The sequence below is a fragment of the Lichenostomus cassidix genome, chromosome 5 (assembly GCF_008360975.1).
Source record: "Lichenostomus cassidix isolate B80296 chromosome 5, HeHo_3.0, whole genome shotgun sequence".
In the NCBI taxonomy this organism is placed as follows: Eukaryota; Metazoa; Chordata; class Aves; order Passeriformes; family Meliphagidae; genus Lichenostomus; species Lichenostomus cassidix.
The window spans coordinates 25,904,232-25,929,329 of record NC_139486.1 but is presented as its reverse complement, the minus strand read 5'-3'; the positions used below and the strand labels follow the sequence as shown (position 1 = coordinate 25,929,329).

At 35.0% G+C, this 25,098-nt stretch overlaps 1 protein-coding gene across 8 annotated transcripts in view; it reads left to right on the top strand.

Annotated features, from left to right (window-relative positions):
• Positions 1 to 25,098, top strand: part of NPAS3 (neuronal PAS domain protein 3) — a 603,379-nt gene that overhangs the window by 179,222 nt on the left and 399,059 nt on the right. For 5 of the 8 annotated variants that reach the window (XM_085061917.1, XM_085061915.1, XM_085061922.1 and 2 more), the window contains 2 exons: positions 2,388 to 2,632; positions 2,745 to 2,795. In XM_085061917.1, coding sequence (XP_084918043.1) covers positions 2,388 to 2,632; positions 2,745 to 2,795 — 296 coding nt within the window. The remainder of the gene's footprint in view (positions 1 to 2,387; positions 2,633 to 2,744; positions 2,796 to 25,098) is intronic. The other 3 variants (XM_085061916.1, XM_085061919.1, XM_085061921.1) reach the window with 1 other exon arrangement.

Here is a 25,098-nt window from a genome sequence, read left to right as displayed (position 1 = left end):
AGTATATTACTAGTTTTAGCAATCTCCTGAAACCACTAAATTACTTGTAAACTGTGGATTCAGGCTGTGGTGTTTCTAATGAAACTGTTCAATTTCTAAAGTTTTTAAATTTCAGAAGTTGCTGATATCTGTAACTTTTCTGATTTGTTTTACTAGGGATCTCCAAAAATCTCCCTTCTCATATAGGGTTATAAGTGCTTTGGAAAGAAGATGTGAACCTCTTAGTGCAGTCTTTCAGGACAGATCTATAATATCAGTTCTTCTGCTAAAGTGATTTGGGGACTTGAGTTCTCAGGCTTGTCTTCTGGGGAAAAAAGGTGGTGACAGGTAGAAAAGGCCATGTTTCATGCCATGAAATTGAGCTTTCACTTGGAAGCAATTGTGCAGAGACATTTGCCTGCTTTTCCCTTATGTTACTGTTGTATATATTTAACTTGTAGTGGGTATATTACTTCCTTGGAATTAATTGGACAGTTCATACCTCACAGAGCTGTAGCTCCCATATTTCTGTGTATACATCAAATACTTCTATCTGTTCTATTCAATGCAATTTTTGAGGGTTTTTCCACATCCATGATGGTAGATATTTAAAATTTGAATTGGATAGAGGTGCATCCACAATGAGCATTGTGAAATCTTATTTTTCAAGTACTTTTTTCCTTGTATTTGTAAATATAATTTACAAATCAAGGTGCTAGAATTCTAAATAGAGTTTATAAAAACACACACGTACTTTACTGTGTCATTCAGTAGGATTGTGTATCTTTACCTGTGGGTAAGGATGTACTGTTTCCTTCTGTATCTTTATCTCACCATTCCTATTGCTTAGCTAGAGTGTCTTTTTGAATATAATAGCTATTAGTCTAGATTTGTGTAGAGAGTGTAATGTGTCAACCATACTAAGGGAACTGTCTTGGAGGGATTGAATTTGTGTATTAATGGCACAGCTGATATGCCCTTTCAGGTCTGAGGTGGCAGAGATGGCTACAAAAATGTAGGTGGTTAAAAATTAAAATGAGAAACTCTGTAGTTTATTCCCAAATTAGAACAGGTAAATAGAGCTCTTAGATTCATGGTGTTACATCTGTGTGCCTCAATTCTACTGATTTACTTCATATGTCAGAGTGCCTTTGTAGATCTGGCCATTATGACTTTTGTGTTGGTAAAATCCAGGGTTTCAGGAGGGGCTGTGGACGTTTGAGAGGAGCATTTGCTGTTCCATTATACACTGGTTGAATTCTAGCTCTGTGGTCAACCAATGACTATTTAATGGAATTCTGGCTTTAACTTCATCAAATTAATAAGTAAACAAATGAAGCAGCTGAAAGCTAGACCCTTAATGAGGTACAAGAACAGTTTCTACTCACCTTGCACAGGGATGGACAGACACCAGCCCTAGCATCAGCACCAACCTGTATCTATCAAGGCAAATGTTTTGTGAAGCTTAAAATACCCTGAGTTGAACACTTTGCTCTGTGTAAAAAAAAGAAAAAAAAAAGCCTCCAGGTGTTAACCACTGTCATCACACTGCATTCAGGAGTTTTACACCATTAAACAAAGAGCCCAGGAGTAAAATCTGAGTTTTCTTTCATGTTCCATAGTGATGGTAGCAAGTGACACATTGATGCAACAGGACTAAATGAATGTCTTTGCATTTCCAACAGCTTAGTGTAAATCAGAAGGTCCTTTCTCATCAAAAAGCTGTCAGTCTGCCATGTATGTGGTAGTGAACAACAATCAGAAATGTGAAACACATAACTGTATTAGCTGCTTTCTCACCCCATTGACAAAGGTTGTGCTTCCACTGCAAAGACAGTTGAACTCCTAAAGAACAGTTTCACGAAACCCAGGAAGTTTTACATTATGGCACCAGACCTAAACTTCTGTTTCTCAGTAGTTGCTGTATAACCTGTTTGGTCATGGCTGCACTGCAGCCCGTCAGAGGTGGCAAACACTTGAATCATCTGCTTTTAAAGAAAAGAGTCAGAATTTGTCAAAAATTAAGGCATAATTGCCTTACAGAGAGCCAGAAGAAGCAACAGCACCTAGACGGATAAACCTAATATGTACACAGTATCCTTGGGAATTTTTCTTGAGGCTGACAGCAGACAAAGAAAAGGCAGGCTAAAAAAAAAAACCGTGGCTGAAGTGAAGTTAGAGTAGTTATATGAGATGCTGGCTATCACTGAAACTGAAATATTGTCATCAGTTTTAATCATTCAAGCATGGAGTACCATTTAAAATATCCTGAAGTCTGTAGAACCATATGCAACAGCATTTTGAAAATGTTATAATTTGTAGGGAAGACCAGCAATGAAAAATAAATTGGTTAAATGTGACAGAACACTAATATTGATGAATGCCCTACTTTGTTTATTTTCTTTCAGTTTACAAGCTTTGAGGAAGGAAAAGTCCCGAGATGCTGCTCGCTCTCGCCGGGGAAAGGAGAATTTTGAATTCTATGAGTTGGCAAAGTTGTTGCCTCTGCCTGCAGCCATTACAAGCCAGCTTGACAAGGCATCCATCATCCGACTTACAATTAGCTATCTGAAAATGAGGGACTTTGCTAATCAAGGTGATCCTCCATGGAACTTGAGGATGGAAGGACCTCCACCTAATACATCAGTAAAAGGTATGGAGTAAATATGTTGTGTACTGTAGAATATGGCAGCCTTTAGTAACCTCTAAATTGAATTTTTTACCTTCATCCTTTCTTCTTTCCCTGCATATCAAATCCTTTAAAGGGATTCAAATGTGGAAATCTGAGGTCTGCATGAGAAAGACACCATGTGAAGGTGAAATAAACCTCTTATTCTAATTATTATTTTATTTAACAACAAACCTATGATGTAACTATTACAGCTGTAAGTCTTCTGGTGTAAGATGTATACTAAATTGTTTCAAGTTATTTAGCTGTTATTGTGTTTCTTTGTTTTAGTATTTTATATAAGGATGTGTTTGAGAGGAACATGGCATTATTCTTTGATTTGAGAAATCAATCTCTTAATTTTCTGGCTATACCTTAAAGGTAGAATCACATATTTCTGAAGTTTGAGAGCATTACATCCAAATATTTAAATTTTCGGATGAGTGATTAGGATATTGTTTATCCTCTTGTAATGTCTATAGAAATTATTTTGACTTCTGATCCAGTAGGCATCTATCAAAAAAATAGACTGTTTTCAGTATTAAATACCCTCTTTTAATTCTCAAATAAGCATTTGGGCAGCCAAAGCAATGTTTTAGATGTGAATTGCCACAAACTAGAGCCTGTGTGCATATTGGACCTAAACAATCTTTCCAGTGACCTTTTTTTCTAATTTATTATTTCTTCAGCTTGTTCTACCCATCTGGATGAGTGTGATCTCTGTCCCATAAGTATTTTAAATAAGGGAGTGAGTTGCAGTAACAGAAATCAGGGTTACAAAACCTGGGATTTCTGGGTGTCCTGGCTTTGACAGCACAGAAAAGACCTCTGCTTTATTTTAGCTACCAATCTCACATTTTGAAGGAAACATATTTTTGGAAGAGGCTTATGAGGTTTGAGCACTTCAGGTTTTTTCCAAAAATTATGAAATATAAACTCTTAATCTACACTAAACTAGACAGAATGTATATAGCATGAGGCAAACAAAAAAACCACCTATAAGGGTGAAGGGAGGAGGTAGAAATATAATCACAGAAATGAATATTCACAGAAATGAATATTTATCAGCCCACAGCTGTCCATGAAGGGTTACTTGTATTAATGGTGCAAAGGGCTTTTAGCTGCTCTTCCATTTAAAGGAAGTGATATTATTTAAGTAAAGTTATAATTTTCAATGGATGGAGAGAGGCATGGATGGCAAAAAAACCAAAGCAGTTTCAGGTTGAGGGTTTAGTAGCTGGACATAGTTCCATCATTTCATATATTTAATTTATATTATCTGCCATATCATATATAATTCTCATGGAGAAAAAAAGGCAATAATTACATCATCCAGGGCATGAGTGTAACATGGTTCATTAGGCTTCTGATATAATATGCAAATGTTCCCCATTTTTAGAGGATGAGAGTTTATTCTCAGGCAATTAAACAGTATTTCAAGGTAGATGTAAAGTGGACTCTGCTGTACAATCTGTGATCTGTCTGTGCTTCTAAAAGCTGTCCTGTGTTACTGAAAATCTGAGCTCTGCAGATCCCTGTGTATATTTTCAGAGTATTTGGGATCTATTTTTCATTATCCTCTCCTGGAATGTATACCTGAATACTGAATCTTCCTTTTTGTGCAAAGATTCAAATGAAGAAAAGAATTTTAAAGAAGAATGAATCCTTATTCTTAGACAACAGCATAAGGAATCTGATCTAGATTAATGTTTCTCCATATAAAAGAGCTGCGTAAACATTTAATGTCTATTCACTCTCTGATATAACTCTGCTCCTTCAGCCATCTAGTGCTATGGCTCTCCTTCCTTTAGGTATAAGGGATGTGCAGGCTGTCAGGAAGGGGTTTTGCCTTTTGTTTCCTCCTGTTTGGGTGCTTAGCTTTACACTAAGTGGATTTTATTATTTATGTGCCAGTATATTGAAACAATGCTTGATGAAAGAGTGTTTCACTGTATAAGTATTCCCCACAAGCAGCTTTAACTGTACAGTACAGGTATATTTTATGCTTTCACCAGTTTTCCTTGCATAGAAACCTGTTACCACATTCTGATCAAACATTCATGAAATTACATCAAATAAATTCAGTTTCATTTATTAAGGTTGCTTTTTGCTGCCCTTGAAGAAGTCCATATGTATAAACAAGCTCACATAAAATAGCTTGCAGCTTCATGTGAAGTATGGTTGATAAACCTACAATAAAACACTAGACATTGTACTTTTTGTATGCACAAGCAATCTTCTGAATAGACTTAAAGGTATTTGGAAAATTATTTGAGAGGTACTTACGTTGTGTAGGCAACTGCTATTTTTTTCTTCCCCCAAATGTGTTGGTCTGCTTGTGTTAATCATTAATTTTAAAAATTTAGTTTTAAATTTGTCTCAGAATACCATACAACAATTAAATAATTTAAATTTAGTATTTCACGAAGGTCCTTTACTCTGCCCTGTATTTATCACAGCTTTCCTTAGAAGTCTGTAAAGGCTGATGAGTTTATTTTCTTATGCCTATTGTGTAGTGATCACTACAAGTTGTGCTTGCAAATGAGCACTCAGGTAACTCCATATAATCTTTTCAGAGTCAATTACTTCATGGAAATATCTTGAGCAATTGGAAAGTAACAGATAGTTTTCTCCATTATTTTAGAAATATCTGTATTGTTATAATACAGACCAAATCTGCAATGAACATTATGCATTATTCAAGAAATGACCAGGCATTCTCAGCAGAGTTTCAGCTAAATAACTGATGATTGTAACCTTTAAAGAAATCTCATTGTGGTGACTATTGGTAAATCATTTCTCCATTCATAGTAATCTTTATTTAGAGGCGATCTAAAAACCATTATATCTTTTATTAATCTTAAAAGCAATAGCCAATGACTTGACATTTGCTAAAAATGGAAAAAAATTCCATCCTCTAATACAGCAGACTTCAGTCATTTTTCTTTTGGTGCATTGTCTAAGGCTTTCTGTATGTAGGAAGTCTCAGTCCTTATAAACAAATACACACACAACTTATAGCAGATGAGTTTAAAGCCAGTTCTTAAAAAACAGGACATGATTCTTTATGGAAGAAAATAATCAAGTTACTTAGAGTCAGTAGGAATAAAATTTTCAGTCTTGATAGTACATACAATCTGTTATGAATAGCAGTACTATTCTCCACTGTTTCCATCCTTCCAAAAGTCTTTCTTCTGAAGCTGGGGCATGTTCTGAGGACAACAGTAAATGAGCTGCTGATTAATTTTTTGAACTCAAATGTGAGTTTTTTTAAAGTTATCTGGAAATGGAAGTATTTTCATAGTACATGCTGTGTGTTCAGCCAGGAAGTGGTGCTTTATGTGGCATGGCAGTTGAAATCCTCTTGTGCATTCTGATACTAGGTCTTGTAGTCCTGTTCCAACATCAAACTCTTGTGAGGACCTTTGCATTTTGGAATATTGTCTTCAAATTATTGACTTCAAATTTAATTATACTTTTAGCACAAACTTTCTGTTTCTCAGAGCATTCGAAGATCATGCAAGTTTTCGTGCTCTTTTCCACTACATTGTGGGTGTTTTTGGCAAGCCACACTTCCTTTTTCAGTGAAGGGAAGGAAGGGAGAGAAGGAGTGTGAGGCACAATGATGTTCTTTGGTGTGTTGAATGTGTTTGGCTGATGTAAAGTCATGCTGTATATTTCAGTTTTTGGCAATTTTTGGGATATTGTTTCTGACTTGGTTCCTCTGTCCCTACAAAAACAAGGCTCATGACCCTTTGCCTTGAACAGAGTCCCCAGATTTTACTGTTTCTGTTTACTTTGAGGCAGCGATTAAACCCAGTACTCTGTGCCTAATTTTGCAAACCATTGTTCTGGAAATCTGCCATGATGACATTGAAATAGTTATAGATTCTAATTCTTCTGGTTTTTGTTGAAGTGAGGTGTTAATTTCTGTCTTTGGAGATACAAGTGTTCTGGGCAAGGCCATGAGCTTAACTTCCTGTTGAATGATGTGACATGTGGAAACTAGAATATGTAAGGCAACTTTGGGTATGCCAAGTTAAGGGAGGGCTTATAATGAGTTTTATTTTTCTAAGCCAAAACTTTGCATTTGATGTTACTTAACTAAGAAAACTCTTACTTCTGCTGTAAGAGAAGAGTGAGAGATTGTAGCTGAGGAGTGAAAAGGACTTCAGTAAACAGTACTGACTAACTGGTGGGTTGTGTAAAGAATGTCGCTTTTAGTTTAGCCATCTCTACTTTTAGTGTTTCATGTTCTGCAATTAGGTAGTTTTACACATTTGTCTTCTGGAATTAATATATATCATGAGTACGACGAGAAATCAGATGCTCTCAGAAATATTTGTGGTGTATTGAAATATTTCTCATCCAAATCATTCCTGTTCAACGTAAGTAAATATAACTCTGAAAAGTTCTTTGCCACAAAGCACTCACTGTTACTTCAAGTCTGCATTGGTAGAGAGATTAAAAAAATTGATAAATACAAAAAGAAAATCTTGCTTTAAAACAAAATGACACCTGTTTCCTTCAAACCAGCATGTTTTTTAAAGGATCCATTCTCAAAATAAACAACGTATGTAAGTGTAGGCTGAAAATAAACTTGATGTCATATCATATTGTGGGGCTTGGGGTTGAGGAAATAAGTCCAGCACTTTGAATTCTCTGAGAAAGAAAATAAGCAATAATGATAATTGGAAAGTATGGTAATTGTTATCCCAAATGTCAAGTGGAATTACTTTCATTAATTTAAATATCTTTTTCTGCTAGATACATATGCATTTATAAGAGATAAATAAGTTGTTCTCTTCTGCATGATCTCATTGTGGAAACACTTTAAATAACATTACCTGTTTTTAGCCTTTTCTATTTTAAATGGAGTTTTCTGAGCAGGAGGTGCATGAGAGTACAAGCCTTTCCCTGCTAAAACTCTCAAGCCTTCCAGTAAGACCAGCCTTCCGTTCTGAACCACTGCACAATTCTGTCTCAGGGAGCCCATCTGTAAGGGCAAACAAGTAAGAATTAATTTCTTCCTTAGTGTTTTTGGCCTAAGACATTGTTTTTCAAAGTTTGATGTAAAAAAGTCAATCAGATGAAATCAGGATAATGCAGATGAATCGGTGGTATTCCTTGATATGAAAGCGGTCTCTGAATCCAAATCCTTTGTGCAGGATTTCCACTCTGGTGCTGGAGAATTCTTGATAACCCTGTAATTTATTTCTCCCTGCCTTGCAGCCATTGTTCTTATGAGAATGTGATCCCTGTTTATATATAGGCCCCTATCGTGCTCTGACTGTGTATCAGCAGCAAACACTGATTGTAAACATAATGTTTGTCCATTGTAAACCTGTTTATGTGGCCATAGGGGCAGGGCAGCCATAGGGGGAGGTGTCCTAGTCTTCAACCTATTACATGAGTTAAAGATGATTAGTTGTTTGAATGTAAGAGAAACCAAGTGCTAAAAATTTCAGGAGGTCAGTGGTAAAACACGAATGTTTTCCATGAGATTTATTGATGCTTTTCTGGTATGAAAGATATGGGACTCAAAATGAGGTGACTGTTTGAATCTCGTTGTCATAGACAAGATGAATTGAATATAGGACTAAGAGTTGGCAGCTGACTGGTGACAAGTGATCATGACCTAGTTGACTTCAAATTTGGCAAATGAAGGAGGGTATCAACTAATATACTTAGTGCTTTTGAGGGCCTAATTTCCTAGTGGGGAGACTTACATGTGAAACTGACTGTGAGGAAAAATTTTGATGGAAAAAATTAGAATAAAAGTTGACTAGAATGCCTAAAGAAAAAATTAGGAAATTATAATTTCCTATGCACCTGAAAATTCTAAAACTCCCTCCTTTTTCAGAATGAAAGTAAAATAATTAATTTGAAAAAAAACGTATGTGTAGTTATCAAAAACGTAGGGAATTAAAGGGAAATATATAGCAAGTAAACTGGAATGTCTGAGGTGCAGAATGTTGGCACAGACAAGTAGAGACATTAAGAAAAAAACCTAATGGGATTAGAAAAATTCAAGAAAAAAGTGGGTTTATGTGTATTAGAAATGTAAAAAAATTCTGGCAACAGTATAGGCTCTTTAGCAGTAAGGTGTAGTAAAACTTCTAATGATGTTGATAGGCAGAAGAGCTTGACAAGGTTTATTTAAATGATTGCTTGTGCAGAATAAACTCTACAAGTCTTCATAGTTCAGGTGACTGATACAGTTTCCAGGATAAACCTATTCTTTGCAAGTGCTGGTGATGTGAACTTTGTAGTACAGAGCTGTTTTAGCCTCAAAGCAGTTGGGAAAATATTGGGAAATTTCCCACACTAAAGGAATAAAAGTAAGATTGTATTTTTTTTACAAACATGGATAATGGAAAACAATTCTTATCAAACAAACCTAGCTTAAATCTCCGAAATTGCAAGTCAACTAGGTATGCATTGTATACTGAAGTATTTGTAAGGCATTTGGTGTCCTAGTTCCTAGGAATTATAGTTTTAAAATACTGTAAGAACATTATATTGGCAGAGCCAAGTTAAACACAGTAACTATATATAATTAATTGATTATTAATTATACAGTTAAAAAAAAGTGGATTGAAGTGAAAATTACTATTAAGAAAAGAGTTTCTGTGTTTTTCTGCAGAAACTTCTCTGGATATGATCATCAATAAACTGGGAATAAACATGGCTTAAATGCTGATTTAAAATTTGCAAATTACAATGATGTTTGGATCATAGGCAACAGTGTATGCAGCCTAGTAAATCAAGCCTAAAATTTATTTGTTTCAGTATAAGGATGTTGTTGTTGTTGTTGTTATTATGATTATTATTTATTGTGTTTTCATTGCTGTCCTAAACTCTAGGCTACAGGAGTTAAAAGTCTTTGAAAAGTTTTGGTTTTTTGTCAAGCAGAACAGAAATTATGGGAAAACCATTTCAAGTTCAGCTCTTTTTCTTTTTTCCTTTTTCTTTTTCTTTTTCTTTTTCTTTTTCTTTTTCTTTTTCTTTTTCTTTTTCTTTTTCTTTTTCTTTTTCTTTTTCTTTTTCTTTTTCTTTTTCTTTTCCTTTTCCTTTTCCTTTTCCTTTTTCTTTTCCTTTTTCTTTTCCTTTTTCTTTTCCTTTTTCTTTTCCTTTTTCTTTTCACAAATAAAGGCATAAAGAGACCCCACCTGATCCTTCCAGTTCTGCTAGCAGAAATGATAGACTGATATAGTTTCTCATGGTGCTTTATTTGTATCATAAAATGTTCTATCCATCACTTCTGTGGAGACACAAAACGTTTACTGCTGATAACAAATTAATACTTTTTCTAAAATGTTGTCAATCAGATGTCAGTCCCTAGAACAGTTGTTTATTGCTAGAACTCCACCTTGAAACTTAACAATTAAATATGAAAACAACCAAACAGTAAGTGTTTTAAGAGCAAGGAAATAGAAAAGGTGATTTAGGTGTCTTTTTTCTCACTCACAGCCACTACTGTATTTCCATTCTATTACACAGAAATTCATCTTTCTTTCTCTTCTTGTTCTGTTACAATGATTTGGTCAATTTTGCACTTTCAATATGTTCTTGTCATACAGTTTATTTTTCTTAGCCATTTGAGATTTTTTTGAATCCATAGCTGAGACCCTAAATATGCAAAATGTCTTCCCCTTGTACTCAGCGTCCAGTGCTGACTTTCTTCTATATCTAGTCCTGAATTTCTCTCTATGTTTGCATGCCTTGGTATTAAAAACAATCTGGTGAAGAATATTAATATTTAAAAGAAACCCCAAAGTTTTTAGCTTTTCACTTCATTCTTTCTTCCTTCAATGTGCATGTTTCTCTGTATTACAGCAGTCCTTAAAATGACAATAAAAATTCACTCCTGAGCTGGGAACATACTTTCCCCATTCCAGCTAAAAGGTGGTGGGTATTGTCATACAATTCATGGTTGAGAACACTGATGGTATTGGCTGAGTGGGTTGTGGCAAGAGCATGGGCTTCAGGCTTGCAGAAGTAAATCTGTCAGGAGGAGTATAGTATTGGTGCTTGCTTTGGCTCCAACCTCAGCAATGATAATAAAATAAGCCAGGGAAAACTTTCAAATTAAAACCAAGTTAATTTCTTGTCACTGTAGTGATATGGATTTTCATCCACTAGAAATTTCTGTGGAAAAGTCAGTGCCTCAACAGTCCGCTTTTCCAAAACACTTGATAAAATGCTTCCATATGATCTTTACATTCATATTTTATTTTGCATGGGTTAGCTCCAGGTGGTCTTTTAGAAGCATGCATATCTAAAATTATATGTGCAGTCTACAGAACTTTCTGAAATAACGTGCTTAGTGGGGTTAGCCAATTACAGACATGCAATGAATCCAGTGTGGCAAAAGCACTTGTTCTGCTTTTTCTTGTAGTGATCAGGAGCAGTAATCACTGCTGTAGTTTTTGATATGTAAAATGAAAAAAGGCTGTTGCTATCTGTAGGTTGCGATATCTGATAGAACTTTTATTTGTCTTTTTATTCACCCTTTGCTGAACAGAAGGAAAGTGCCTTTGCTATGAAGAGTGCTTCAGACAAAGCCTCAGTCAAGCTTAATATTGCAGCACAATATTTTGCAAATGAAAGCAGTTGAGGAATTGGATCTTGTGGTTGCATTTAACAGTTGCAGTACAGCTTTCATACCTTGGTCTTCTCAGCTGGGCAGAGAGTGTAAGGACATACATAAAGCACTGCTAAATTCAATAGAGCTTAGTCTTCTATTATTGTAGTTTATTGGTTTTCTGGGTCATCTGAACTTCTACCATATATCTCCCATTGAATGAATCCTGCCTTTAGATCTTGTTGAGGGATATCTATTGCAGGGATAATAAATACATCTGTATGAAGAAATAGATTAACCAACTGATAATGAATGCAGCAGAAACCTAAAAAACCCCCAAACAAACAAATAAAAAAACCAAGATGGGGGTGCTCAGGGGGAATAAAGCATTGTAACTGAATGAAGTTTTATAGTATTTTTTTTACCAAGAGTTACATCACTCTACATTACAAGGAAAAAATTATGACTCAAAGAAAATATTTTGTCTGAAATGATAGGAAACAAAAAATCCTTTGTTGAAATAGAAACTCTGTGTTTCCCATCTCATATGTTTGCAGTTGTATATTTACTAGTATTTTCCAAAGTGGCTGGCTCAGTATTTGGCTTAAACAATAGTCAGAGCCTTGGAAGTGAAGTTTGAAGTACATGGACTTAATATTTATTTTCATGTAATAGTTATATTAGATACCTTTGGTCAACAGAGCAAGATTTAGATACTGAAGGTAGACCCAGCAGTTTTAAAAACCAAAGTGCACTGATTTTATATCTATATAATATGCAAGTATAACCACAGTCTGACCAAAGTTTGACCACAATATCAACGCAGCTTAATTTCTGCAACTGTTCTCTTTGAAGCCGGAGGAAGGAAATCGAGTTTCCACCAAATCCCTGTGCTCTTGTGGTCTCCCATTTCAATCAGGGATATAAAGTAGAATACAATGAATCCATAGTAAAGACTTTCCCAGGACATTAGAGAGATCAGTAAAAACTGTTTTCATTAGCTGTCAGTAATTAAAGAACACCCTTCATAGAGAGCTTACAATTTAGAGAACATGTAAGCCTCTATATCTACCCGAGATCACGAGCAAAATAAGAATCACTACACAGCTGGGGAACTTGTGTTGTTTTAAAATATCCAGCTCCCTTAAGAAACATGATTTTCTGTTTATATGCTAGCTTTTAAGCCAAAGTGAATATTTTTATTTTAAATTTCAAAGGTTTTAGTCATAGTCCACTTTCTGTTACCATGGAAGGAAAGAAAGGCAAATGCCTAACAAAATACTTAACACCAGTTGTGCCAGAGTTATCCTGCTGAATGAAGCTGTCAGAAAATTCCTACCTTAATTTTATTGCTTGAGCTCATCATTCCCTGTAATTCTTACTCACAGAGTTAGCTGAGGGCATCTGCACAAGCATGTGTGTGTTGTCACTTTGCATTCTACTTGTATCCTATAAAAATTGTTTTTGCTTTGCTTTGCTTGGGATGGTACCACATACAAGTATAAAATTCTGTGTCTTATTTCATCATCTGTAAAGTAATTAAATGCATATTCATATTCATAATAAGAAGACAGAGAAATATCTTTCCTCACATTTTAATACATATAGATTAGTTCCAAACTTTACCTATAGCAAATAGAATAACATTGTCAACATTATCTCACTTTAGATCTGAAAGCATATCAGTTGTGCAAAGGTTAGGAAAAATCAGGAACTGCTTTTTTATTTTCTTTCATAAGTATATATTGTATTTCTACAATTATAAGAGCAACTGCACATCTATACATCCCCTTTCAAATCTGAATTATTGTGTATGCGAGCTGTTTCTCATCCTCTTGATGCTGAACAGTGCTGCTAATGCTAATAGAGAAATTGAGGCATATACAGTTTTAGGGCTAGCTTTTCAAAAGAGCGCAGCACTCCAACTGCAGCCAGATTTCAAAAGATCTCTGATCCTATTCAGCAACAAAATAAATAGCCAGATTTTCAAAAGATTTCATCACTTTGGTAATCTGATCATAAGAAGCAGCTGCTGAGCACATTTACAAAGCCAAGAGTGACTTTTTCAATATCCCATGAGAAGTGTGTGTAAGAGCAGGGAATACAGCCCTCTCTCCATGTCCTAGGACCAACAGTCCAGTTCTTAACCAATAACACTATCTTCATGTCCTTTGCAAGAATGCTATATTTAATGAAAGGAAATTTTACCCATTTAGAAATTTAACCCATATCTGTGAAGAGATATTTTTCAGAATTACACGAAGATTTGCACTCAGGGTAACTAATGAGGAAATCAAATAGGAGGAATATTGCTAATCCATTTTATATTGAATCTCTGTGTTATATTGTCTTAATTAGGAGTATACTATAATAAAACCCCCTGTCTTTAGTAATTTTTAAAGGTTTTGCAGTCCGTTGCTGATATTTTTTGTGTCAAAAGAAAAACAATATATCTAGGTATTCTATAAAAATATACAAAGGCCTGTAGCAAGTATATTTTATGGCAAGTCCAGGAGTGATTGATTTTCTGTGGACTTTCACTCCTCTACAACATTCTGAGGGCATAGTTTTTATTTTTTATTTACATTTTAAGTGGTTCCTTCTATTCCTTCCTAGATCTGATTAAATGGGGTGTTTAACTTTGTTCTTCTGAAGACAAATTTTTTTCTCATCTGTTAAATACATTAAAACACTATTTTCTCTCTTCCTTTATTTATCAGGTGTTTCTGCTTATTTTGTGTGCTGTTATTTATTCTTCTTGTCTTGCTCTTTATAGTTTCTACCTCTCTGGTCTTTTTTCTTTTTCTCTGCTATTCTTTTGCTCCAACATCCTATCCTGAAGATTTAAAGGGCAAGTTTTCTTTTATGTATGTTACTAAGGAGCTGAGAGGAAAATTAGCAGCTCGCCTAACCTCATCACACATTTGGCTTCTGTTGGTTTCTTCAACATCCTCATGGAGCTTCCTGCTTCTCCAACAACCTCATTAGACGTAAAGGAACTGTATTTTACATACAGGCTGCTATGTTGAGAGGCCATTTGCTATGTACCTACTCACTCATCACTAGCTTGGAGTCAGCCCAACAGATGTTCCTTGGGTAGAAGCACCCAGCTAAGCCAGTGCTCAAACAACTTCATAGTATGTGCTTATTGGCAGTTTTGGTGTAATTTGGTCCCCAGGAGTGATTATGCCTGATAGTGGATGTGACATGGGATGATCTCTGAAGATGTCCATATCTGCCTTGAAAGGGCTATCATTTTACCTGTCAAACAGGAAGCTGAATTTCATAGACAGAATCTGCTCAGTCTGGACTGAGGTGCATGCTAAGGATAGATGTGATGGATGTGAGTGATTGGTCCTGGAAGCACAGAGCACTTGTGGAACTGTTTTGTTGAGGTGCAATGTTGATCAGCTGTGATAAGCATGCAGGCTGACTTCTTGCAGACCCAAGGCAGAACCTCATCCAGCATTTTCTGCATTTGTTTGAGACACAGGCTTATCTCTTTGGAAAGTATCTAATGTTGATGTAAAGCATTTAAATGATAAAGAATCAACTACATCCCTGGGCAGATTGTTCCAACGGTTAATTACTGTCACTGTGAAAAAAGTGTGCCTCATTTGTAGTCTTATTTCAGCTTCAGCATCCAAACACTGGATCTTGTTATACCTTTTTCACTAGATTAATGAGCTGCCTACTGTCAGAAATCTCTTCCACATGTAGGTATTGTGATCCTCTTAACCTTCTTTTCAGTAACTAAATAAATTGAGCTTTCTTAGTCTTTCACTATAGGGAATGACTTTTAGAAGTCTGATCATTCTTGTAGCTCTTATTTGAGTCCTGTCCAATTTTCTAACATAATGCCATTTTGAGAATGGAGGAAACCACAGCTGAACACGGTATTTCAGTAACAGTGTCATAAAAACCTAAAGTAGAACTTGCAGTAACTATTCCAGTGTGATATTCTCTGGTTTAACCCAATGACATATATCTGATATACATTTTCATGTAATATGGACATGTCATTTTGGTGGGTTTTTTTACTTTGGGAATTGACATGAATGTCTGTCTCATTGTGATGTGGTTCTGGATTCCTTTGCTGATAAGGATTGAACAATGTCAAGAGGTGAATTCTCATGAATAATTGTGAATGCTGAAGGTTACCCTTGATTTTATATTTTGTTTCAATGGCATAATCCCTTCAGTAGGAATAGGTTGTGATAGAAAGGACTGAACGCAGAGAACAGGCACCACAAGGTGAAACTGGGGAAGTAATCTGGGGCAAGTGGTTTTCACAGTTAGGGTATTGAATGGGCCAGGATAGTAGAAGTGCAATGTTATCTCACCCACAGAATTCAGATTTCTGGAAAATAATCTGCTCAGAGTTGTCTGAAAAGTTCCTTATTACACCTTCCAGTCTAATACCAGCCTTATTCAGACAACTTGCACTGTCATATTGGGTATCAATTTCATATCTGGACAAGGGAAACCACAGCACAGCCAAACTGAGTGAGCTCAGGAGATCCTTCCTAAGCATTCACAAATTGTTCCCTTCAACCCAGATCTGCCTCAAAGTCATCTCTGCAATCCTAATACCGTGGGGCACAGAAATGAGGTACTGCAGGGAAAAGCAACTGACTTTCTAAGAGAGTATTTTAACTGAAGCCAGAATTTGTATGGAAATAGGAAGAAAATAATTCCTCCTGAATTCAGACTTCTTTGGTTCAAAATTAGACTTAAGTGAACTCAGACTATCTGAGTGATTTGAGCTCAGCTGTCTCTAGCATTTCTGAGTAGTGTAAAGAGATGAGATGTCTTTAACAAAAAAAATGGCTGCTTCAGAGTCAGGTAGTTCCTTCACAAGTGGAAAGAAAGCCACAGATTTTGCCAGTGACTTCCCTCAGTTGTGTTATCCACAGTAAATTCTGTAACAGAAAAAGGTTTCAAGCTCTCAACCATTTACCACTGTGAATCACTTTGGGAGACAGATATTTTACTTTCTTTTTAATCCTGTATAAAAGAAGTCTCCTCAGACTCCTGGGTCAGTTCCTTTAACTTTCAAAAAATGCAGTTGCATTCAGTTAACTTTCCTAGCCCAGCCAGCAATTTTTGGTCAGCTCAAGGGAAACTGTGCTTCAGTCCTCACTTCAGAGCCCTGGGATTTCATCTGTCCTCAAGAATTTGGAGTGATTTCAGAGCTTAGGTCTTGCTTCTCTTGTTTTTGAAGTGAGTAAGAACAGAAAATGCTTGCATATGTAGTGGCCTAGCTCAGCATTTCCCTGCTGGGAGGACATTGAGTGTACTCTTTCGGGCAGACTGAAGAGACCACTGAGTCTCTAGCTCACTTTCTTCCCTCATCTCACATTAACCAATGGACAATTTTTCAAATGACTGTACCCACATTTTCCCTTATACCTTCCCCAAAGCTATATTCTAGGGTTGTGTTATTCAGAGCTCTAGTCAGCATTTAAGAATGCTTTGGCATCTTTGCCCAAAGTTTTAGCTATGAGTTATCCAATGATAAATTGTATATTTATACAAGGAAAAAGAGGATAAGTGCATTCATTTGCACAACTTCTCTATAAAATTATTAAAAGATTATTTTTTAAAAGGGAAGCCTGAATACTAATATGTAATGTTTGAGAGGAAAGTAAGTCAGGTTAACGTTTCTTTCTTCTATTAATGGAGTTCTTGGTTTATATATAAATGCATTTTACTAAGTTACAATAAATAAGAAGAAAGTTGAAATAATCTGGATCCATCTGCTGTATATTTTCTGCTTCTAACAATTTCAATTTTAATGCCTCCGTTTAGTTTCATACTGATCATTTATACTGACAAAATGAAGGAAAAGAAAACAAGAAACCTGTCATCAATCATTCATTTAATCAACTAGCAAAAAATAGATAAATATACTGAGTTAATTATTTTTCTGTATGTAATGATTGACAATAATTTTAATTTATTCCCTTTTTAACCTTTTACTGGCAGTATAGTTGGGATTAATAGGTAATGACGAAATGAGAAGAAATAAATTTCTGATAGCCACTAAATGTTGCTGACATTGGAGTGTTTTCCCCTGAAACTTCTCCCTGAAGATGTATCAGATCTCTGTCATGTGTTATTTTTCACACTTTTTTGTGCCATGTTTCATGCCATTTTGGTGATTGCTATTAGTTTACAGACATATGGTCAGGAATATTTTATGAATGAAGAGATTTCTGGAATGTACAATATTACTTCTTCACATTTATGTGAGGATTGTAATTTGAAGCTCTCAGAATACTTTGCACATGTTCTTGCAGAGAGTATTCAAAAGCTAGGAAAAAAGAGTGCTACAGCTAATAACTTATGTTATCTGCTCCATCCATCAGACAGTATTTCTTTACTAATGGATCATCTATTCCCCCTTTGCACTGTTTTACTAGATCCATCTGAAGTGAAGAGGGGATTTTCAGGCAGAATTCCCTAATCAGCTCTCCATGTTTGTAGTGCAGGAGGGTTAGCTCAACTTCCTGTCTCAGCTTTTTGCCACAAAATTGTCTCCCCACATGTAAACAGGCATCTAAATAGACTCTAGTCAATCAGTAACTCCAGCTTCTAAAATATCTTTCTGTAATGATATTCCCATACATTGTACATTAGTGATAGTTGTCCTGAACAATACATGAAGAGAGTATTTTGCAGCTTTTTCCTTGAAATACTGTGTAGCATGTCATTCGAATAAGTGGAAGACATAGTGTAGGACATGCTTTTCATCTAGCTTGAATGGTGTATCAATGCACACAATACTTTAATTCTATTAGAAATAACTGGGTTTTATTCAGGTGTGTTTCCTGCAGTTTCAATAAAAGTGTTGTTGCATATTTCAGAGATGGAAAAGCTTTGTATGTGGATTTGTGTGATTTTGGTAATGAAGGCCAAAACCTGTGAGGCACAAATGCATGAATTTTCATTTCACAGATTTTGTGTCTGGCTTCCTGGGTTGGGTTTTTTTGTTTTTGTTTTCCCTGAAAGAATGGTCTAGTTACATATAGCCAGATAGTCCCCCAACAGGCTTGTTTCAGAGGTTCAAAATTGGAAATTATCTCTACTCCTCAAAAGTTAAATGCATTCTGGGTATTTTAAGAAATGAAGGGAAACAGAGGTGGTAATAATATTTGCCCATACAGGTAGGAAGAGAAAGAAAAGAAAAAAAAATTCCAAAGACTCCAAAACAAACAGAAAAAATTCTGAAAAGATGAAAGTTAAGTTTCCCGACAGAGCTGCATCCCTGGGAACAATACCCTTGGGGTTGCATGGCCCTCAGAAAGACTGTGTTTCTGCTGGCAGAGGCCTGAGCTGGACAGTGCAGCCCCCAGAGATTTGGGCTCTGCTCATGGAATAGCTGTGCTGGGCATGCCACTGCCTGCCTGTAGCACAAATAAGGTTGAGAGGCCCATGACAGCAACTGGTGGGCTCTAGAGGTCTGAGGGATGGGCTGTGGAGTAGGATGTGACCATTAATCTGTAAAGTAAGAGCAGTTGGGATGCCCTGCAGGAGATTTAGTATCCACTAAGGTGGTTGCCTGAGTCTTGACTCTGAGCATCTTGTACTCTGTAGGTAACTGGAAACAAAGCATTTGGTTGGTGTTTTTCAGGGTTTGTTGAAGGCTCTAAAAATTTTGCTCTTTGGGAAACAGTAAATTTTCTGACTTGGGCCATACTGAATGCTATATTTTCTCTGAGAAGTATTCTAAATCAAGATTTTTTTTTTTTTTGCAATAAAAAGGTAGCAAAAATGCTTAGAATTATTTTCTCTCTTGAAACAAAAATGTAAGACTTTAGCTGTCACAAAACATAAAATAGCAGACATGGCTGCAAAAATTCTTGAGGGCAATGTGCCTAAATTTTTCCTCTGTAGCAGCATATCTGCTCTATCCCTTCAGTGGGCTGAGCACAGTCTAGCCCTTTGTGTGTAACAGCTTTATGTTTATTAGCAGCTGCTTTCTCCTAGCTAAGCTTGACAAAGGATAGGCAATAAGATGAAAAAGACTTTGTTACTCTGCTTTCTAGTAGGAAAGAAGGAATGGCAAAAATGGGTCATCCCACTGCTGATGTCCTGTTGGTGCTCTCTGCTCTCACCCTTGCTGAGGGAAGAGGTTTCCCCCTTGGAGCACAGCTCTGCTCTAGCAGGTTGGCATCCATGGTAGCTGACTGACACTGGCAGAACCTTTTGTGGCACTTGCTTCTCTCCATGATCAATTTTTGTAAACCATGCATATTCTAAAAAATATAGTGCTTCTTGCCCACTGAAGAAATTACGGGTTTTTTAAGAAGAAATATATAGATTTTTCATTCTTATTTGACTTTTAAATTTCTAGCCGTAAAATAATATTTCAAATTAGAATGTTTTTACAGTATAAATTTTGGAATATAATATTTTAGAAACAGTAACATAAGAGTTCCAGTTAGTCTCCAATTTTTCTGGGGTATAACCTCTTTAAGAAAAATTGCTAAGTTTAATCAAATATGTCATACTGCAATCCATTTGTATTTTTAGGATTCATAAAATTAACTGGTCAATGACATCAAACATTTTGGAATATCATATCTAAAAACATTGATACAATATTAATAGGTAATTCTTGGTTAGAGGACTTTGCAGTTAGTTACCCATTCTTGTATCAATAATGATCAAACTACACTATTAGCAACTCTGAATTCAACTGCTTTCCAGCTCAGTATATGTCTTTAAACAAAACCAGATTTTTTTTCCGCGTTTGGAACAGAAATTGGTATCAGTAATAATCTGAAATATCATTCAATGGACATTCTTTTGTTTCCAATTTAGATTTTGCAGACTTTCCTATATTTTAAAGCATTTATTAAGTGTTTTAAATATATTTTTCTTTGTATTTCACTGTGCAGTTTATGTGCTCAAAGCATCACCTAAGTACCAATAACACATTCTTGACTGAATAATGATGTATGTTGAATGTTACTTTTTTTGTCTTATAAATGGATGGCAATTTACACAGCTGTGGATGTGGGATGTTTCAATCCCAGACCATGTTGTAAGAAAAATTGAATGACAGTGAGCAAAACAGCAGTAATTATAAAACTAATTACTAAATGCTGATGATGCCCATAGGCTTTGCATAACTAAAATTAGAAAAGGAAATTGCTTTCGGCTTCAGAGAGGCAACATGCTAGTTATTTCACTGTTTCAGTCAAAATGGAACATGGTGTATAAAGTTCAATCACAAAAAAACCCCACATTAGTTTATGCACATATTTTTTCATACTAAAATGTTAAAGAATTCAGCCTTTTTGTCTTTTAATACAAACACATCTGTAACATAAATCAAGAAAAGTCACATGAAACTACTTGTTGGACATCTTTCTGTATAGTTTTACAAGGCCTAATTTACCATTGAATTACTTTAGCTTTATGTTTATCAAAAACATACATGAATATAAAAAAGGAAGGGTTTCCTATCATGTAGGCCCAAATGAAATAAATGTTTGGGATAAAAACCAGGAGACTGGATTTCAAAATTCCCTCAGATGAATTCCAGCTCTATTATATGTATGCTGGGGGTACCTATAAATATATATGTGTGTATGTATGGCAACCAGATTAATTTCTTAGCCTTAGATGTGTTTTCCCAGGGATAGAACTGCTGGAATGACTCATTTGAATATAGTGTATTTTTATACTTTTTGTTCATGCCTATATTACATGTGCATTAATGCATGCACACAGATATATAAAGTACCAAAATGGAACACATATGTTTTTATTGACAAATTTAATGTTCCTTGTATGGGAATATATATATATGTCTATATACATTTCAGTGCTGTGGGGTTTTTTTAAACTGCATTTATGCTTAATCCTGCAGAATATGAGAATCCCATGAATTCTAAGCACACTTCTTTAAAATTTAATTTTTATAAAAATGGATTAAAATATTGATTGGGATTGTAGCTTGTAAGACTCAGTTTAACACTAAGAACTGTGCTCTTGTTTCATAGAAAATTACATGGACATTATGGGATTTATCCTTTGAATTTAAGGTTGGTATTTGTTTGGGGTTTTTTTTTTAATTCTCAATTTTTCTTTCACATTTTTTATCTGATCTGGGAAAATTTATACTTGTCCTGTGTGAGCAATTAATAGGTAGCAGCTTCTCAAAGGCTTGACAGAAATGCTCATTGGATTCTCTTGCATCAGTATATGCCGAGTAAAAACCACCAAGTCGGTGTTTTTATCTTTCAGATTGTTGACATACATCTAGATTTAACACTGTCGATAATGAATCCAAACATGAAAAATAAAAATCCTGTGTAATTTTGTGTGATCTGTATAATTTTCAAGATTGTATATCCTATTAAATGTACTGGGGTTTGGTAAGTAAACTGGAAGACTTAGGACTCTCTTTACTTAAACATTTATGGGGAAGCACATCTTAAGTGTAGTAGAGTCAAAGTACATTTCAATATATAAACAGTACAGCAAGACTTTTTTATTTTTTTTAAGTGGACCACTGAGTAATTTTTGACTTTGTATGTTCCAGTAAATTTGTACTACAGCAGATGAAGTAGATGTGTCACGTTACCACAGAGAATAAAAAGACAGTGTTTGTTTGCTGTATCTGATTTTGTGAAGAGAAACTCCATAGTTGTCACTTTGATAAAGTCTCCCCATTTGAAGGCAAGGTTCTGCTCAGTTTTTCAGAGCATACGCAGCTCCAGTACAGGTTTGTAAAAAAGATTCAAAAAGGTCTTGAAGATAGAAAGGATAACATCTCTCCATTCTTATGTATTATGCTGCTAAAGCAGCAGCTTTATTTGTAGTAATATTTCTCAGTTTCAGTTCCAATTCTGTTAAAATCATTAAGTGATGCTGGTGAATGGGATTGTCTTTAAGAGGTACTTGAAAAAGCAAATAAGAAATCCTTCCTATAAGGAGGACACTATTTTCTCAAAGGTTTCTGTCATGTTACACTTTAGCAATCTTTCTATTGTATGGAAAGAAACAATTTATTGTCAGTACTTGAAGGATACAGAATGTCTGATTGACTGCCACCCTAGCCTGTTGTTTTTAACATAAACATTACAGCTGTGTTTTCTTTGAAATATTTGGCCATTATCCAGTAAATCTGTGCTGGAACACTAAATTATCACCTTATGCCCTCCTCCATCATAAGAAAGTGCTTTCATCAATAAAGCATTATTGTTGTCTTTTCCTACTCTTTATTTCTGCATATTCAGAAACTTTTTTTTGTTTTGTAAAAGGCAGACATTATGTAAAAGCTTCTAACTAGAGAATGTTCTGAGTGGGTAGCCTAGCAAGTATACAGAAATAATGCTGAAAGTACATTCTTAGTAGATGAAATTAAGAAATTTATTCTTGTCCCTGATTTGTGTGAATGTTTCCAAGATTTTTCATATTTTTAAGAATTTTATTTAACTGGCTATTCCATAATTTTTTGGTAAAGTATGAAGAGAGGTGTATCTCTGTTATCATCTTCCACTTTCACTGCTTTCACATTGTATTGTGTGAGCTTTCAGGGTGTGTCTACATCATAAACAGAAGGCAATTAAAATGGACCAAAATGGCAAACCCTACATAATCCCAGTTTTCACAGTGCTAGTAAGTAGGAGAGACTTACAGTACTGCTCCTAAGCTATTTTCCTGTTACTTTCTTCACAAGTATTTCAAATTTATCTCCTTAGCTCAGGATAGTCAGTCATTTATACAGAAGAAATGGGGCTAGTAATGTCTCTTCTTCATTAATGCTTGTGTCTGAAATTCAGCATACACTGCACAAGGCTGGGTATTTTTCTTGTGTGTATCTGTGAGGATGGAGGAATTACCTTTTACCTCTCCTTGTGTGTTCTTGAAGAAGGTTTTTTTTTAACTATATGATAACTGCTTTTTCTAAACTTGAAGATTTTTTCCAAGTAGTGTTTAAAAACCTGTCTAGTTTTCATTGCTAGTTTGTGATTTTTGAAAGAGTTTCAGTATCATAAGTAACAAATCTCAATTTTGAATTAAGAAAAAGATTTAAACATGTTTAATTATGTAAGCAGTTCCATGGATTTAAACTAGATAATTCATTTGTTTTGAGTTAATAATCTATTTCAGAGTCTTGCTGAACTTGAGTCATAACAAAAAGACAAAAAGTGGATCTAACATTAGGACAAGAATTACCTTCCCCAGCTTATTATCTTTTCTGTCTCTCTTTGTGTTTGTAATCCTTTATCAATGTATTAGTCTGTATGACAGGCTTGTATCTTAGACAATTTGTATTCTATTTTTCAAGTCTCTTTTTGTGAAATGCTAGATCTGTGGGTTTCCTGAAGCCTGTTCTGCATTACATTTATTGCATTCTCTACAGAGTGTTTTTAAGAACTTACAAGATTGATTTTAACCACATGCATTTAGATTGCAGAATTTGGTTTGAAATCATTGCAAAGACAACCAAATCCCTTGTGAATTAAATCTCTGAGATGTTATCATTGTATGATAAATCTAGCTGATTTCTGTCTGGTCTCTGTTATTGGCACAAGGGAGTGCATCAAAGGTGTTTAACACAAATAAACTATGTAGTCATCTTAGAAAAGAAGCCTCTGTTTTCACCCAACAAGATCAGGTCCACTTTCTCTATGATCAGAGTATTACAAAGCTAGTAAAGAATAATTTATATCAGAAGTTCTGTGATGGAATGAAATGGAGCTCTTTTGAAGTATGATCTCTGAAAGCACAGCATGAAGCTCAAATAAAGTGAAGGACATTCGCTATTACAAGTAATGTCCTTAATAATCTTGTTAGTCTAGTCTCCCTCTGTAAGAGACAAATGGAACATTATTGGCTTATGGGCTGTAGTAAATAATTTAGTTTCCAATATTCAGGCTGCTTTGACAGTAAATTAAAATGACATGAAAGGGGCTTGTTGAATAAAGAAAGTATCCAATCAAATTTAATTGGCATGACTAAGGCAGTAGAAATATGTTTTATAATTAAACCATGTTGTCTTGGAGCTTTATAAGCATGTATGAATCAAAATGTCAGAAATTATTCTTTGATATTGTGCACTTAAAACTTTGCATGTTGAATAGTTTTCTTAAACAAGGTTCTAGACATGCATATTGATTCAACAAGAAAATAATCTTAAAATTTTAAATAAGTCAGTTCTTAGGATTTGTTTACTGATCTGACAATTTTCTGTAAAAGCCTAAAATAATTTTGCAGTCCTCTCACACTTAAAAATCTGTCTTTTGTACCAGTTTTATATGATCCAGCCTTGTACCAAAGTATAAATGCTGTATTTTTCACCTGTTGTTATAATGCTGGATGGCTGAAATCAGTGTTAATAGGTGCAAGCATAAAAGAATAAAACCAACAGGAAGAGGCAAAAAAGGAAAAATAAAATATGAGGCAAACTAATAAATAGTTTTCTACTACTAAATTGATTTTTTAAATGTTTCTTATTTTAATCAGCCAGTTTTAGAGTTCACATATATTAACCAAATCCTCCCAAATATTTATTGTTGAGTTCTAATTTACTTATCTCTTTGTCAAAGGAATTTCAGGAAATGTGTATTTTCATTAATTGAATAAAGAGAAAGCATCTCTGTGGTTCCAAAAATAACAGTACCTCTAGAAATTTGCACAATTCCAAACATTCTTCTGTTCATATATAGAAATCAACCCAGAATATAATACTTAGTTATTTGCACATCCCTATGATACTACTTTATCTAAAAAGAGACAGCTAGGCTGGCCATGAAAAGAAAAAAAGGAAAGGAAAGGAAAGGAAAGGAAAGGAAAGGAAAGGAAAGGAAAGGAAAGGAAAGGAAAGGAAAGGAAAGGAAAG